Source organism: Rhea pennata, chromosome Z (assembly GCF_028389875.1).
Source record: "Rhea pennata isolate bPtePen1 chromosome Z, bPtePen1.pri, whole genome shotgun sequence".
NCBI classification, from domain to species: Eukaryota; Metazoa; Chordata; class Aves; order Rheiformes; family Rheidae; genus Rhea; species Rhea pennata.
The window spans coordinates 70,679,183-70,694,872 of record NC_084702.1 but is presented as its reverse complement, the minus strand read 5'-3'; the positions used below and the strand labels follow the sequence as shown (position 1 = coordinate 70,694,872).

The window sequence follows — 15,690 nt, the reverse complement described above, 5'->3', positions numbered from 1 at the left end:
AACCCATCTGCAGCACATACTGGTGTCTGGGGCCCTCTAAGCACTGCATTGCTCAAAGCCAGGCCCTGCACTGCAGGCCAGACCGTGGCCTCATCCAGGACAGCCCTGCTGAGACCATGGTTTTGGAAGTAGAGAAATAATGAGGGAGGGCACTGCCCTCTTGGCACCTTCCAGCCCTGCTCCTACCTTGTGCTCTCAAGCACAGAGTACTCCAGGCAGCTTCCTTCGGTCCCAGTGCCCCCATGTACCTTTTCCCACTGGCTCTGCTACAAGGAGGAACATCTGTCTTGGTTTTCTGGGCCTGTCTTTGCCAACCAGCGTCTCTCCAGAGGCACTACATCCCCTTGGACGGCTGGAGTCCAAAGCTTAGACTCCCCATCCAGGCTGCTAGATCGCATCTGGGAGAGGTTATCTTTGGCAGAGGGCTAGCCAGGCACCTGTGGTACAGGGGCAGCCCCCCTGGGACAGTGAGTCCCTGAACTTGGTCAGAACGCAGCCACGTTTGCTCTATCCTACACTTGCCCAGAGCTTGTGCTGCTGTCCCCAAGGCAAAGATTATTCAGAGTTAAATCAGCCTCTTGGAGATTAAAATATTACTTGAATAAGTGATTTCACTGATTTCACTTCAAGACAGCACTTCACCAATGGCACATTAGGGAAGAGCCAGGAGGTGGCAGAGGCCAGGCCAGGCTGAGAAGTGCCACAGGACAGATGTTTGGGCTGTCTGTGCCTGCTCCCTGAGCCATCTCCCACCTGCCTCCTCTCAAATACAAACCCTGCTGAAGCCCCTGGAGAGCTGGTCTGAGACCAGCATGGCTGCAGGCAGCCCCTGCAGAGAGCCTGGCTCTGGGGAGGGCTCTCCACCTCGTGTAGGGACTGCACCAAGACCCACAGTCTATTTAGGAGCAAAGTGGTCCATATCTCCTTTAGAAGAGGACCAGAAAGTCTGTCCAGGGCACAGATGGGTAGTTGCTCTGCTTCTCTGCAAGATACTTCCCAAAGGCACTAGAACTGGCTCCAGGGTCATACAAGAGCTCTGAGAGACAAAGATCTGTCCCTGTGAGAGACATCTGTCTGCTCTGAGAACTCAGACAGGATGGCTGGACCAAGCGGGCCCTCAAGGTTAGCCTGCTTTGGCACATGGGGAAGAAGAGGGATAGGATGCTGCAGGAGACAGCCTGTGTGCCAAGGAGGCACAGGGTCACAGGTGAAAGGTAGGGCAGAGATGATTTGAGGACATCAAACATCTCTGGACCTCAGGGATCACAGATGGCCAGACGTCAAGCCAGCAAAGATCTATCAGTGGGAACAGCCTTGCGCACAGCAGTGGCCAGGGCTTTCTGGCAAACCCAAGGCCAGAAGCTGCCAGGAGCTCAGGAATCACAGAAGCTGGCTGGAGATGCAGGGCTGAGGGAGGACCCACTGGCCTACCACCAATGGCCAGCACAGCCACAGCCTGCCCTTGCAGAGGTCTGTCCAAGCCCTCTGTCTTCATGAACAGACAGGAACAAAGTGCATGGCAAAGTGACACGTTTCTTTGGCTCCTGGCTCCTCATTTCCACGGAGAGGCAGCCCGGATCACACCACCGTGTCTGCCCAGCAAGGCTGTGGGATCTGCCCTTAGCCCCTGGTTGGGATGTGTGAGTCAGGAGTAGTTTCTATGGGGATGTCCCCCAGCATTGGTGTCCTTGAGCCATGCAGAGGATGTAGCCAGGTGGGCAGGGGACACACCAGGTCCCAAGCTAGCAGGCAGGGCCGAGTGCTGATGTCCCAGCCTGGTGAGGGACTCCCACACACCATGGATCTGCCTGGGGCTGAGCTCTGCCGAACACCTTGTGCCCCCTGTTCTGGGGGGGAGAAGGGACATGTGGCAGAAGCAGGGCCAGAGGGGGAAACAGGGGCAGCGTGAGCAGGAGGAGGACGGGGCAGTGAGCAGGGAAGGGTCACCCCACAGGCCTGGAGGTGCCCCACAGTGTCCAGGCAGACCAGTATGGAGCATGGCCATATCCATGGGGGCCAGGGAAAGGGACCCTGAAGGGTCCGTAGGTCTCACCCCAGGCCCCTGCTGCGGCCCTGAGCCCACCTGCATGCTCCTGCTCAGCGCCACAGCCCCTTGCTCTGCCGTCCCTAGACCTTGCCAGCCTGCACCGTGGCCGAGCACCCCAGGATGCGAGCACCCGCGTCGCTCCAGCCCGCCGCTCCTGCCCCGGCGCGGGGGAGCTGGGCCAGCGCCATGCCCAGGGCCCCCTGCCCCGGGGAGCCGGGCGCTCCTCGGTGGCGGGGGAGGCGCAGGAGGCCGGCTCCTGCCCCTCGCTGGCTCCAACCGCTGGGCGGCCGTGCCTCGCCTGGTGGTGCCTCCCCCCCAGCTGCCCCCAGCCCCCTGCGGCCCAGCTGCTGGGAGCCGCCCCGTAGCCCCGCAGCCCCCAGGCACCCTCCTTCCATCCCAGCACAGTGGGACCCTGTGTCACAAGTCACCGCGGCCACCACGGTTCCCTGGCAACCCCGAGCATCCGGGCTGGGGGGCCTCTGGCCATGCAGCACCGGGGCTGGGCCAGCGATGGAGGCTGAGGCACCGCAGGCAGAGGGACCCGCCGAGGGGCCCCCGGCCCCGGCTGACGAGGCCCAGGCACAGCCCCCCCTGCCAGTCGGACCCCCCACCCAGCCACCCCGGGCAGCACCTCCCGCAGCGACCGAGGGAGCCCAGGGGGGGCCCCACTGGGAGGGTAAGGATCTGTGGGGCATGTACCCCCCTCTGGCTGTCCTGGAGGGTGAGGAGGTGGGAGCGACCTCCCGCCAGAGACAGGCGAATCCCAGGAAATCCAGGGGCCAGAATAAGAAGGCAGCTACCAAGACGAGGGTGGCAGGTACGTGGCTCTGCCCCTAGTCACCCCACGCCAGCTCTGGGGTGGTCTGGAGATGAGGGCCCCCTTAGGGCAGCAGGATCCCACAGGGAGAGGGCAGCGGCATGGTACCCGGGAGCCCGTGGCCACAGATCTGCCAGGCGGAAATGGGGACAGACCCCACGGAAACAGGCCTACTGGGTGGAAATGGGGGCAGACCCCATGGAAACAGGCCTTCTGGGTAGAAACGGGGGCAGACACCACGGAAACAGGCCTACTGGGTGGAAATGGGGGCAGACCCCATGGAAACAGGCCTTCTGGGTAGAAATGGGGGCAGACACCACGGAAACAGGCCTACTGGGTGGAAATGGGGGCAGACCCCATGAACACAGGTCTGCCAGGTGGAAACAGGGGCCCAGCACTGTGGGATGGCACCAGCCTGCCACTCTCCCAGGGCCAACCTCTTGGGAGCCATCTGGGGCCATGTCGAAGGCTCGGTGGCCCCTCACGTCCCCCTGCCTGCTCTGTCCTCGGCAGACGGCACGACGCAGGCCGTGGTCCCGGCCGAGAAGGCCGAGGTCGTGTTGGTGGCCAAGGCCATGCACCGTGACCAGTTCAGCAAGCACGTGGAGGAGCTCTTCCACCTGGAGAAGGAGGCGGCCCTCAAGGCCCTGCGGACAGGCAAGCCGGCGGGGAGCACGGGGGAAGGCGCTGCGTGCATCACGTACCACGGGACGGCCGGACACTCTCTCGTGTCCGTGGGGCACCGCGGAAGGCTGCAGGGCGCCTGCCTGGGGCTCAGCCGTCCCTCGGCCCGCAGGCCTCTACGTGAGCTGGCGCTGCCCCGAGTACCTGTGGGACTGCTTCCGCGTGGGCGACCACTCCAAGTGCTTCTGCGGGCACCTGCTGAGCGAGCACCAGGCCTACGTAGGTGTGTGCGGGCGCTGCTGAGGAGGGGGCACCCGGGCACCCCTCTCGCCGCGAGCACCTTTACCAGCCACCCCCACGAGGCGCAGGGCGGGCGGGCAGCGAGGGGCCGGGGCTGACGGGTACGCGCCGTGCCGCAGAGACGCAAGGAGCGGTGCCCTGCGCCGTGGGGCGCTGCGAGTGCCAGCGCTTCACCTTCATCCCCTCGCGGCCCGAGGACGTGGGCCAGTTCTGGCTGCGGCGCCGGGTGCCGACGGACCGCCTCGCCTGGTGCGCCGGCTGCCACTGCAAGCACAGCCACGAGAAGCACGCGCCCAGCGCCGGGCGGCCCTGCCGCGTCGCAGGTGAGGCCGCGGCACCCACTGTGCAGGTGCGCGCGCACGCGCGCGTGTGAGGCTGCCTTGGCTGCCCGCGCAAAGCCGGTGTGCGTGCGCCCGGGGGCGACCGCTGCGTCCCCGAAACGCCTCCGCAGGCTGGCGTCGGGGGCCGGGCGGGGTGGCGGTGCCCACGTCGCCCGCTGTCCCCTCCTCAGGCTGCCTCTGCAAGGGCTTCGAGTCCACCTTCTTGTGCGCGGCGTGCGACCGGCGCTGGGAGGAGCACGAGACTTTCTTCGAGACCACGGAGGCGCGGAAGGAGGGCGGCCGGCCCTACGGTAGGCAGGCAGGAGGAGGAGGAGGAGGAGGAGGAGAGGGGCCTGCCCTGGGGGCTGCACCCCCGGGGCTGCGCCCCCAGCTCCGCACCCGCCTCTCTCACCGCCTCCCGCGGCCCCCAGGAGAAAAATACCTGGTGTTCGCCGAGGTGCCCGAGATGAGGAACGCCGTCCTGACGGGGAAGCCCAGCGACGACTCGGCGTACCAGGCGCTGCTGGCCGAGCTGCCCGGCCCATCGGGCTCGCAGGCGCCACCTCTGCCCTCCCCAGAGCCCCAGAGCCCACCCGAGTAGGCGCCGAAGCCCCGCGACGCCCGGCTGCCGCCAATAAAAGGATGCTGCAACGCGTGTGGGACAGACAGCGGGACAGGGCAGCGGGGGGACAAGGCCTGCCCGCCCCCGGCCCCGCTCCCGGCCCCGCTCCCGGCCCCGCTCCCCGCCCCGTCCATCGCGCCCCGTCGACCCGCCGCTCCCCGCGCGCCCTCCCGCCGCCCGCCAGGGGGCAGCAGCGCTGCGCGGCGGCGCCGCTCTGGCCCGCCCCGCCCGGCCCCGCCCCGCCCGCTCCGCCTCGGCTGCTGATTGGTGCGCGGCGCAGCGACGGCGGCTCTGGAGCGACGGCACTTCCGGCTGGCGCGCGTGGGCAGCGCCGCGGCGTGGGGCGGTGTCGCCCGCTGCCTCCGTGCGCCCCCCGGCCCGGCCCGGTTCCCCCGGGCACCGGGACAGTCCCGCCAGCGGTGCGGGCCGCCCGTATCCCCCGCGCCCCCGCGCTGCGCGGAGCCCCATGCCCGCCGCCGGCTGCCGCGGCCGCCATGGAGTTCCCGGCCGCTCTCTTCCCTTCCTACTTCGGTGCCGGCCCCCCTCGGGAAGAGGGGGGCCCCGCGCCGGCGGCCGGCTGGGGCGAGTACGGGCAGGTGCTGGACGCTGGTCGCGACCCGCACGGGGTGAGGCCGCGGGCAGAGCCCTTCCTGCCCGGGGTGGGGAGCACCTGGTGTGGGAGGGCGTCGGGCGGGAGCGGGGACAGGGCTTGCCGCAGCCCCACGCGAGGAAGAGGAGATGGACTGAGGCTTCCTCCCCCTGCGTTTCCATCCCTGCACCGTGCGCTGGGTCCGCAGCCCAAAGCCGGGGCGCTTCGGCAGGGAGCGAGCGGGATGGGGCAGCACGGCCGGCATGGGGGCAGGGGGATGCTGTGTGGGTGAGCAGGGAGGTGGCGTGGGCCTCGTGGGCGGCTCTCACCTTGTGTCGCTCCAGGCTGAGACGACGTTCGTGCCCCGCTGTGGCAGGACGGGCGAGAGCTGGGAGCCTGCCGACGTTGCTGCTGTGCCCATCCTACCTCCCAACACGAGTGAGGAGCCTGCGGGGGGAGAGGGGGCTGGAAGGGGGTGGAAAGAGGGGCACGCTGCCTGGGGCGAAGGGGGCACCCTATTCTGCTTTTGGCCCTTCACCCCGAGCTGCTCCAAGGTTTGTGTTTCCAGCCTGTCTGCCTCCGTTGGCTCTCACGTGCTGGTGCTGTTGGTTTTAGTGGTTCTCCACTCTCCCTGCTACTTGTCCCAGTGGTGTTTGCTGGGGAAGGGTGAACTGTTTCCCAGTGGTGCTGTCCCATCTCTCTGCTCCTTGCACCCCGTGCAGCTTGCTGGACGTTAAGGCTTGCTGCCGTGGTACCAGTCAGGTCCTGCCCTTTTCCTGCAGGCTGCTGGGTCCCCTCGCTCGTGCCTGAGGACATCCTTTACTGCGGGGTCCTCCACAGGAAGCTCCGGTCGGGCAAGTCTGGAGCTGCTCTCAACTTCACCAAACAGGTAAGGCCTTGGGTACTGTGTCTTGCTGAAGAGCTGCCTGCTCTGACACCCCAGATTGCTCTGGAGTTGTGGGGTTACACAGTGCCTGCAATTCTTGTTACAATGTTTTTCCCACTGCCAGTTCCCGCTGCCCTGGGGCTGGGGGACACATCTAAGCGTAGTGAGGGGAGCCTGGTCTCCCAGCAGTGCCCTGATTTCAGCCCTGCACATCCTAACCCTCACGCTGTCCTTCCTGCGCAGCTGGGTCACTTCTTTGTGGATCACCCAGAAGATGCATTTGGTTCCCTGGGGCAACTGCTGCACAAGAACTTCTACCTGGGCAATGCCAAGCTGAGGGTCAGTGTTTTTTCAGGGGTAACAACGCTGCCCCTCGCCCTGTCCCTTATAGCTGCCAGTCGCAACTTCTGCCCCATCTCCTCCCCACAGAGACGGGCCCGAGACACCACCATCCGGATGACATCCCTGGTTGAGGAAATCAACCGGCTGGAGGCCAGGCGGTAAGTGTCCCCTGTTCTCTGCCGTGGCTTCCCCTGCCCCACACCCTGCCCGGAGTGGGGGCTCACAAACTGCCTGCCTCCCCCTCCGTGACGCCGGCTGTCTCCGCAGCGGCTGTCCCCAGCAGCCCCTCACGTACCGCATCCGCTGGTTCTCCCACCTGTGCCGCGACTGGCTGTTCGAGGTGCCGCTGGACCTGCTGGCGGACTGCGTGCACGACGAACTGGTGCTGCAGTGGGCCAGCCTGCTCTTCGACGACACCTCCACAGGGGGAGCGCTGGCCTGGCTGCCCCCCGAAGACGCAGGCACGCACACAGGCCGTCTGGTGTACCCTGGAGGGCAGGCCATGAACCACCTCTGTATCCTTCCCTCGAGGGTGCTGGGCGATGTCCTCACGGTGGTTTTGTGTCGCACCGCCCTTAGCTGGCACCCCAGATTTCCAGGATGTGACGCTGGGTGAGGTGCCCCGTGCCCGGGGCTCCCCAGCGCAGTTTGAGCTCAACGGACGCATCCGGCAGGTGGCCGCCGCCCAGGTGGATGGGGAAGGTGAGCGTGGTCCTGGTATCGGTCTCTCAGCCCTGGCAGCGCTTGGAGCACCTGCGCCCAGCCTTGCTGTCTCCTGTCCTGCACCAGGTTTTGTCGGTGTCCGCTCGGACTATCACTGTGGAGTTTGGAGGGTGCCAGGCAGGATGGGCGCTGCCCCTACCCCGCTGCAGGTCATCCGTACCAACGTGCCTGCCTGCTGCCTCACTGTCAGGTAGGCGCCGGGGGAACGGTGCGTAGCGGAGAGGCTCTGCCCTGCCTCTGCATCCCTCCTCCCCGGGGCTGGGTGCTCCTGCCCCCATGGTGATGCTGTTTGCGTCTCTCTCAGCCCTCATCTCCCCGGGGAGCTGGCGGTCTGCACCCAGAGCGGAGCTGTCTACCTCTGGAGCGTCGAGACAGGGTGAGGCCAGGCACGCGGGCTGGGGCGGGCCAGCGCAGCACATGGGTCTTGGGCGGGCTGCAGGTGATGGGGCCTTACAGAGAGGGACAGCTCTGCCCCCCGCCCCCCGTGCCATGCTTGCCCCCGACGCAGCGGTGACGGCAGTGCCTTCCCCCTCTAGGCTGCAGCAGCTCCGTCAGGACCCCCAGACCATGTTTTTCCGGGATCATTCATCCTGGTGCTGGAGCGAGTTCACTGCCCACCCGCGGGTGCTGAGCTGTGCTGACCGCACCGGCCTGCAGTGCCTGGACGTGCGGGTGAGCCTGGGAGGGAGCAGGCAGTCGGTGTGGGGCCATCTCTGGGCCATGGAGGTGGATGGCAGGAGAAGGCCTCCCACTCTGGGTGCTCATGGCATCCTGCTCTGCTCTTCCAGGCACCTGAGAGATGCCACTTCGATTTCTTCAAGGTGGGTGAAGAAGCCGGGTGCCAGCAGGGTGAGCGCGTGGTGCTGCCCATGTACCTGGGCAGGGCTCACCCCTCCCAGCACCTTGTTGCCACCCAGGTGAGTCCTGGGACATGCAGAGTGGCAGTTTGGGGGCACCCTCAGCACAACCTTGGCTCCTAGTCCACCTCCTCCAGCACCTGGTCATTAGGGAGACCCACATGTGATGAGCCCTGAAGGTGATGGGGGTCCCCGGCCGATGCGCAGCTCAGGGCTGCCAAGAAGGGAGTTGGTGTGAGCCCCGCTGAGCCGTGCCCCATCCTAGTTTGCAGTGTATGTGATGGACGAGCGCTTGCCACTGGTGCCTATGCTGAAGTGGGCTCACATGATGAAGGACCCCCCGCTGTTTGCCCACGTGGTGCCAGGGGTCCCCGGCAGGAGCCATAAGGTGCTGCTTGGCGCGTCCCGCACCCAGGAGCTGTTGCTGCTGCAATACACGGGTGAGAGATGGGGCTGCGAGCGGTTCGGAGGCACCGTGGGACCGGGGCGGGGTCTCTTCTGGCGGGCCTGGCAGAAGGTGGGGTGCCCTCCTGCTGTGATGGTCGGCACCAGGGCCAGCTGCCGTGCGGGGACTGGGGCTCGCTGAGCAACGTCGTTGCATCCTTGCGCAGGGGGCAGCAGGTCGGCCTGCCAGCTTGCCGGGCCTCCGCAGAAGCTGCACAGCATCTCCGGCTGCCTGCAGCACCTGCCCACGCAGCTCCCACACCGACACCGGCTGCTCCAGCAGCGCCTCGGCGCCCCGGCTGCCGGTGGGTGTCCCGCGAGTCGAGGGTGTGCGAGTCAGGGGCAGGACATTGCGCCAACGTTGCTTTCCCCATCTCTGCTGGGCAGCCCCCGGGGGTGGTGGGGAGGGTACAGCCTTGCAAGGCTCTGGGATGGGGTTGGAAAAGGCAAAAGCAAGATCCTGAGCACCATGCAGGCTGGGGCTAGTCAGAAATGAACTGCCTGGGAGAAATTAACTGTCCTGAGGGGCTGAGGGGCTGGGGCATCCCAGGAGGCTGAGAGCAGCAGGCCTGAGCAGGCTGGGGAAGGGACAGGGAAGGGGTCTCCGTGTTGTCGGCAGTGGCCTGATGGGCTGGGAGAGGTGCCAGGGCATGCTCTTGGAGAAGGCCAAAGATGGGACAAGAGGCAGCGGGACAAGTGGCATGTGGGGAAATTCACGTTAAATGTTAAGAAATGTTATTTCCTGTGAGAGTGGCCAACCCCTGGAGCAGGGCCCAGAGCAGGAGCCTCCATCCGTGGAGACCTTCAGCCCTCAATGCAGCCGGGGCCTGAGCAGCCCGCTGGAGGTGCTTGGAGCCAGCTGCCACCGTCTCTTCCTGCCTCCATCCCTCGGCGGCTGATAGCTCTGTGTCCCCTATGTGTCCCCGCAGGGCTGGCGGCGGTGCTGCGCGCGCAAGGACCGCGGGAGTCCCTGCTGGTGTTCCAGCTCTCCGAGGCTGGGGACGTCTTCTACCAAACCCTCACGCACGAGGCAGCACAGCCCAGGGCTCCCGACCCGGAGGACGGGGACGCGGTAGCCCCCAGCGCTTCCTCTGTGCCGGAGGCTCCAGGCGGGAGCGCACCCGGCTCTCCACCTGCCTCTGGCAGTGAGGAAGAGGAGGAGGAGGAGGAGGAGGAGGAGACCTTCTACTTGTCCAATCTGGAGGTGATTGTCAACGAGGAGGGGGAAGAGGAGGAAGACGAGGAGGTGGGCACACCAGCAGCTCCGGAGAAAGCCCAGCACCCTGAGGAGCCCCGTGCCAGCCCCTGTCCCTTGCCGGCTGTGCCCAGCCCAGCAGCTGCCCTGCGGTACCGCCGCTGGCTGAAGGCGCTTTTCAGGGACTGGCGGGAGCTGCCCCGGCAGACGGGGGTCCGGGCGCTCCCCACCATCAGCCAGAAGCGCCTCTTCACCAGGAAGGACCTGGAGCCGCCGGCCGGGGCCAGCGACCTGTGCGTGCAGGCGCGCGAGCAGCTGCGCCGCGCCATGCGGGAGCGGGGCCGCGTCCGGCACTGGGACCCGGCGCCCGCCCCCCAGCCCCTGCCGCAGCCCGTGGAGCCGGCAGCGTGGCCCGACGCCCTGAGCGCCCGCCTCACGGCGGCTTGGGCCGGCGACTGGAGCCGCTGGTGGGAAGAGCGGCTGGGCTTGAACGTGGCGCAGAGGCAGCGGGCGCTGCGGGAGCGCCGGCGGCGGCAGAAGCGGGCGCGGGGGCACCGCAGCCTGTCGGCCAGCTTCACCTCCTCTGTCACCTACCAGTCGGAGCTGTCGGAGCTCAGCGACGGGGCGCCTGCTTTGGCCCCGGCCCCCCCGCTGTCCCCCGGGCACCCCGAGGCCCTGCCCCAGGTCTTCGCCGAGGCCTGGGGGGGTTCCGCGGGGGGGAGCGGCGCCTCGCGCCCCCCGTCGCCGCCCCCCGCCGAACCGCTGCTCTCCTCCCAGACGCTGCGCTCGCGGGGCATCCCCAAGGAGCGGCGCAGGACGCTGCGGGACTACCTGGCCGTGTGCGCCGAGGGGCCCCCCGAGCCGCCGCCCGAGCCCCCCGGCAGCCAGCTCTCCAGCCAGGGGGGCCAGCTGCGCCTCCCCTCCTCGCAGAGCCAGCTCTCGGGCTCGCAGCCCCGCCGCAAGCGCCCCCGCATGGGCTTCTGACCCCCCCACCCCACCCCAATAAAGTGGCCGTGGGGCAGCGTTCCCGTGTCGTGTCCTTGCCGTGGGGGCTGCGCCGTGCCCGCGGCGCTGGGACCCCGTGGGAGCCCCTTTCTCCTGCCGCAGCGCCCTGCTCCTCTGCTGCCGGGCGCTGTGCTGCCATCGCTGCGCCCCACGACAAGAGCGAGTCCCGCGTGGGTGGGGAGTGAGGGCCCTTTAAGGCCCCGGGGTCGGGCGTGGGAGTGGCAGCTGCGGGAGCCAATGAGGGCGGCGGGGCGGGGCGGGGCAGGCGCGCACAGCCGGCGGCGATGGCGGCGGTCGCGCGGGGCCTGGGACGCGCGGGGCTGCTGCGCGCGTGGGGGGCGCGCGCGGCGCAGGTAGGCGCGCGCGGGGGGGGCAGGGGCAGCGGCGGCGCGCGCGCGGCTCCCACGCGCGGTGCCTGCGCGGGCGCCACCGGGGAGCGCAGCGGCCGTCCCGCCCCCGTGATCGTGGGACGCGGGGCGGCGGTGGAGCTGCGCCCCGCATGCGTGGGAGGGCGCAGGCTGCGCTACAGGTCTGCGCGCCCCTGAGTTGCGTGGGTGCGTGCCGCGGGCGCAGGCGGTGAGGTGCGCGGCGTGTGCGCAGGCCCGCAGGCTGCCTGTGCTGCGCGGGCGTGCCGCTGCCACGCGTGTGGCCGCGCAGCGCGCATGCGGCGCGCACGCGAGCACCCACCGGCGCGCGCTGCCCCACGCACGTGCCCCTGCACGACCCCGCCGCCCCTGGGCCGGGCCGCCAGTTGCCTGCAGCCGCCGGCAGGCCCTGACCGGCCTCTCCGTGCAGCCCTTTGCATGCCGCCCACGGCGAGGCCTCGCGGGCATCCCTTCGCAGCCCCTCGGGTGCCTTCCCCACGCCCTCCTCGTGCGCCTACTACCGCTGCAACCCCTTGCGTGCATCCCTGCAGCCCCTTGCGTGGATCACCCCTGTACCCCCTTGCATGCATCCCTGCAGCCCCTTGCGTGCATCACCCCTGTACCCCCTTGCATGCATCCCTGCAGCCCCTTGCGTGCATCACCCCCGTACCCCCTTGCGTGCATCCCTGCAGCCCCTTGCGTGCATCACCCCCGTACCCCCTTGCGTGCATCCCTGCAACCCCTTGCGTGCATCACCCCTGTACTCCCTTGCGTGCATCCCTGCAACCCCTTGCATGCATCTGTGCAGCCCTTTGCATGCATCCGTGCAACCCCTTGTGTGCATCCCTGCAACCCCTTGCGTGCATCCCCCCCATGCCCCCTTGCATGCCCCGCCGGCAGCCCTTGCGTGCGGGCCCAGGGCCCTGGTCTGTGGGGTCCCCGTGCCGGCCCCAATCCCTCGCGGGCCGCTGCGAGGCCTCTCTGTGCCCTAGAGATGGTACGCGGTGCCCAGCGGGCCGGACGGCGAGGTGGGCAAGGCCCAGCGGGCGGCGGGCGAGGAGCTGGGCCAGCAGCCCACCATCTTCAGCAAGATCATCGCCCGCAGTGTGCCCGCCACCATCCTCTATGAGGATGACAAGGTACGGAGGGCGGCGGGGCGGGCGGCTGCGCCCGCGGGCTCCCGCCTCACCCCGCGCCCGCGCTCTCGGCAGTGCCTGGCCTTCCGGGACGTGGCCCCGCAGGCGCCCGTCCACTTCCTGGTGATCCCCAAGCGGCCCATTCCCCGCATCAGCCGCGTGGGCCCCGAGGACGCCGAGGTGAGCGCAGCGCCCGCCCGGCGCGGGCGGCCCCCCGGCGCGGGCGGGCGATGCCGGCAGCCGGCGCTGACCCCTCTCGCTCGCAGCTCCTGGGGCACCTGCTGGTGGTGGCCAGCCGCACGGCGCAGGCGGAGGGACTGGCCCAGGGCTACCGCGTGGGTGAGTCGGGCCGGCGGCCGGGTGCCCCGGCACGGTGCGGCGCGGTGCGGCGTGCCCCCCACGGCCCCCCTGCCCGGCCGGGGCAGGACCCTCCGCGGGGCCGTGACGGGCTTTGCTCTCTCTCTCTCCCTCTCTGGCTTGCTCGCGCGCTCCCGGCAGTGATCAACGACGGGAAGCACGGCGCCCAGTCCGTCTACCACCTGCACCTGCACGTGCTGGGCGGGCGCCAGCTGGCCTGGCCGCCGGGCTGAGCGCCCCGCCGGCTCCAATAAAGCGCCGCCGGCCGCCCCGGCTGCCCGCTGCCCGCTGCCTCTGTCTGGGGATGGGGACGGGCGGGTGCGCACACGGCGCCTCCAGCTCCTCCGGCCCCGTGTCGCGGGTGCTGGATGGTGGTGGAGGTGGTGGGGTGGGGGGACGCACAGCAGGGGCCGTGTGTCGTGCCGGGGGCGGTGGCAGCTCGCGCCGTGCCCCGTGCCCCACGCCGGCGCGCCCGGGCCTGCAGACGGACAGGTGGAGGTTCGCCCGGCTCCGTGGCGGGGTTTCAGCAGCGTGGGAACAGGGACCGCACCCCCCCCATCCGTGATCCTCAGCTACCTGCCCCTGAGCCACATCACCGCCCAGTTTGTGGACATCTGGATGCCCATGTGCATCGGGGCCGCTGTGCACTTCGCCCAGGCCGATGCTCTCAAGGTGCTCTCAAGGGCAGGGAGTCCCGGTGTGGGGCTCCTGGGGCTGGGGGGCGCCTGCTTCTTCGCACTATGCACGGTGCTAGGGCTCCCTGAGTGCTGCTGTGGAGGAGGTGCAGCCCACCGTCATCCTGCACGTCCCCTGCCTCTGGGAGAAGATGCAGGAGAAGCTGGAGGAGGCCTTCAAGAGGGCATCACTGCCCAAGAGGCTGCTGCTGAGCGGGGCCAGGGGCGTGGGGCTGCGGGCCAACGCCGGGCGCCTGCGTGGGTGGGCACAGGGCAGCACCTGAGGGCAGGGTGGGTATGGGGCATCCCCAAGGGCGATGCTGGCTGTGGGGCTGTGCCGGGGCCCAGCAGTGCCCACGCGCAGGCTGCTGCGAGCAGAGGGCTGCGGCTGTGGGGGCAGAGCCTGCGCAAGCCCCCAGCTCCGCCACCCCGCGCACGGCTGGAGCGGGGCCCGGCACCCGCAGACCCCGCGAGGCTGACGCGGGCCGTCCCCGCGGCGAGGACGCGGCGCCCTGGGGCTGCCGGCTGCCCAGTGCCGCGGGGGCTGCGGTGGGCGCTGGGGCCGGATCGGGGCAGGGCCGGCTGGCAGGCGCTGCGCCCGCGGCCCGCAAGACCCTCGACTTCTTCCCGAGCCTGGGCTTGCCGCTCCACAAGATATACGGGCCGAGCGAGAGCAGCGGGCCCCACACCTCCCCACCGCCGAGCTCTACTGGCTGCTCAGGTGAGCGGGGCGGCGGGGGCGCGGGGGGCCGGGCACGCCCCCCACCCCTCCCCAGGCCCCCGACACCCCAGCGTGGGCTCCCCAGCTGTGGGAGGGCGATGAAGGGCTGCAAGGGCCGCGTGGCCCAGCGGGACGCGTCGGGCACCGGAGAGCTGGGCATCCGGGGACAGCACGTGGTCATGGGCGACCTGAACCTCCCGGAGCAGACGCGGGAAGCCCTGGACGGCGAGGGCTGGCTGCACACCGGCCACCCGGGCCGCGTCGACCGGGACGGCTTCACCTTCACCGCCGGCCGCAGAAAAGGCACCGCCCGCCGGGGAGGCTGGGGAGGGGGCAGCTGGGGGGCCGCACGTGGCCGCGGGGGGACAGCCCAGGAGGGGGCAAGGCGGAAACCTGGAGCTGCAGGACCGGGGAGAGGAAAAGCCCGAGGGGAGGTAGGGTAACGGGTAACGCCGGGCCACGGTGCTCCGCTCGCGGGTCCCACCTTGAAGCTGCGGCGCCCGGCGGTGCTCAAGACGCACCGCGAGGAGATAGAGCAGCTCTAGCGTGGCTGGGGGCTGCCGGCCGCTCCCCCCCCCCCCAAGCCGCACGGCCCCGGGGCCGCCGGGGGCTGCTGGCGTTGGGGGAGGACAGGGGGGGAGCCCCCCGCGCCCGCAGCCCGTCCAGGGGCTTTGCCGCCGCCGGCCGCCCCGGCACGGCAGCCGGCGAGCGCTCCCCGCACCGCGCCTCCCGCCCCGGCCGCCGGCTCGGGGGGCCGGGGCTATATTTAGCAGCGGGGCCGGGGCTGGCGCGGAGCGCGGCAGCCCACCTGGCACCGCCGCGGCCGCTCGGGAGAGGGTGGTGCCGCCGAGGCCGCCCGGGCGCCCAGCCAGCGGCGCGGGCCACCGCAGCCCGGCGCGCATAATGCCGCGTCTGTTCGGCGCTCGGCGCGCGGGGCCCGGCCCGGCCCGGCCCAGCGGCGCGCGGGGTCCCCCGGCCCCGCAGGGCGCCGGCGTCGCCTGGAACCCGCCTGCGCTTGCACACGCACACGCACACGCACACCCCAGCGCAGCTCTGCGTTTAGATCCTTTCTCCCCGTTGGTCTGGTCTCCACAAATCCACGTTTGTGAGCCGGGCTCTTTTAAAAGCGCGTGTGTATATATAATGATCGCAACTGGACTGCACACCGCAGCCACACTGTGCCCCTTCGCTCTGTGCTTCCCGGCTTGGACTGTAGTCACGAAGGGCTCGTGTGGGAACTGCTCTTGCCTCGGCTCGAGCTGGGGCTGGGGTTGGGGCTGCTCTCAGGCGTGGGCCGCACCAGCACGGCCTGTGCTGGGCACCTTGGGAGCACCACATGTTGTGCTTGGAGATCCCAAGCATGGGGTGAAAATCCTGAGGACTGAGTGGAGGTCCCAAGGATGGGGTGCAGATCCTGAGAATGGGGTGCAGATCCCAAAGATGACGTGGAGATCCTGGGGGTCCTGGGGTGCAGATCCCAAAGACGGGCAGGCGTCCCCGGGACATGGTGGGACTGAGCAGTGCTGCACGCAGGAGGAAGGTGGCAGAAGACGGGTGGCTACACAAATGGCCGAGGAGCCACGAGTGTTTCACGGTGAAGGTTCAGGAGGATGTGGGGCTCGACTCATGGCCGGCAGCGCGACGGGGCTCAGGAGCTGCCACAGCC

At 69.3% G+C, this 15,690-nt stretch overlaps 3 protein-coding genes across 5 annotated transcripts; all 3 read left to right on the top strand.

Moving 5' to 3' along the window:
- Nucleotides 1-2,740: 2,740 nt before the first annotated feature.
- Nucleotides 2,741-4,709, top strand: FAM221B (family with sequence similarity 221 member B). The gene is made up of 6 exons (XM_062600513.1): nucleotides 2,741-2,864; nucleotides 3,378-3,521; nucleotides 3,661-3,777; nucleotides 3,920-4,111; nucleotides 4,300-4,419; nucleotides 4,540-4,709. Exons 1-6 carry the CDS (start codon nucleotides 2,741-2,743, stop codon nucleotides 4,707-4,709), a joined length of 867 nt encoding a protein of 288 aa, XP_062456497.1.
- A 395-nt stretch (nucleotides 4,710-5,104) lies between these two features.
- Nucleotides 5,105-10,790, top strand: TAF1C (TATA-box binding protein associated factor, RNA polymerase I subunit C). Of its 3 annotated transcripts, XM_062599695.1 has the most exons (14): nucleotides 5,105-5,356; nucleotides 5,664-5,757; nucleotides 6,102-6,208; nucleotides 6,449-6,544; nucleotides 6,635-6,705; nucleotides 6,815-7,062; nucleotides 7,139-7,249; nucleotides 7,337-7,460; nucleotides 7,575-7,646; nucleotides 7,807-7,942; nucleotides 8,059-8,187; nucleotides 8,393-8,567; nucleotides 8,739-8,876; nucleotides 9,501-10,790. In XM_062599695.1, the coding sequence occupies exons 1-14, from the start codon at nucleotides 5,225-5,227 to the stop codon at nucleotides 10,748-10,750; spliced, it is 2,883 nt and encodes a 960-aa protein (XP_062455679.1). In that variant the 5' UTR covers nucleotides 5,105-5,224; the 3' UTR covers nucleotides 10,751-10,790. The 3 variants fall into 3 exon arrangements, with proteins under 3 accessions (XP_062455679.1, XP_062455680.1, XP_062455681.1); XM_062599696.1 differs by lacking the exon at nucleotides 5,664-5,757; XM_062599697.1 differs by lacking the exons at nucleotides 5,105-5,356; nucleotides 5,664-5,757; nucleotides 6,449-6,544 and having other exon boundaries at nucleotides 6,147-6,208; nucleotides 6,597-6,705.
- A 256-nt stretch (nucleotides 10,791-11,046) lies between these two features.
- Nucleotides 11,047-12,913, top strand: HINT2 (histidine triad nucleotide binding protein 2). Its single transcript, XM_062599533.1, has 5 exons — nucleotides 11,047-11,124; nucleotides 12,129-12,275; nucleotides 12,348-12,452; nucleotides 12,539-12,611; nucleotides 12,771-12,913. The coding sequence occupies exons 1-5, from the start codon at nucleotides 11,056-11,058 to the stop codon at nucleotides 12,860-12,862; spliced, it is 486 nt and encodes a 161-aa protein (XP_062455517.1). The 5' UTR covers nucleotides 11,047-11,055; the 3' UTR covers nucleotides 12,863-12,913.
- The last annotated feature ends 2,777 nt before the right edge of the window (nucleotides 12,914-15,690 follow it).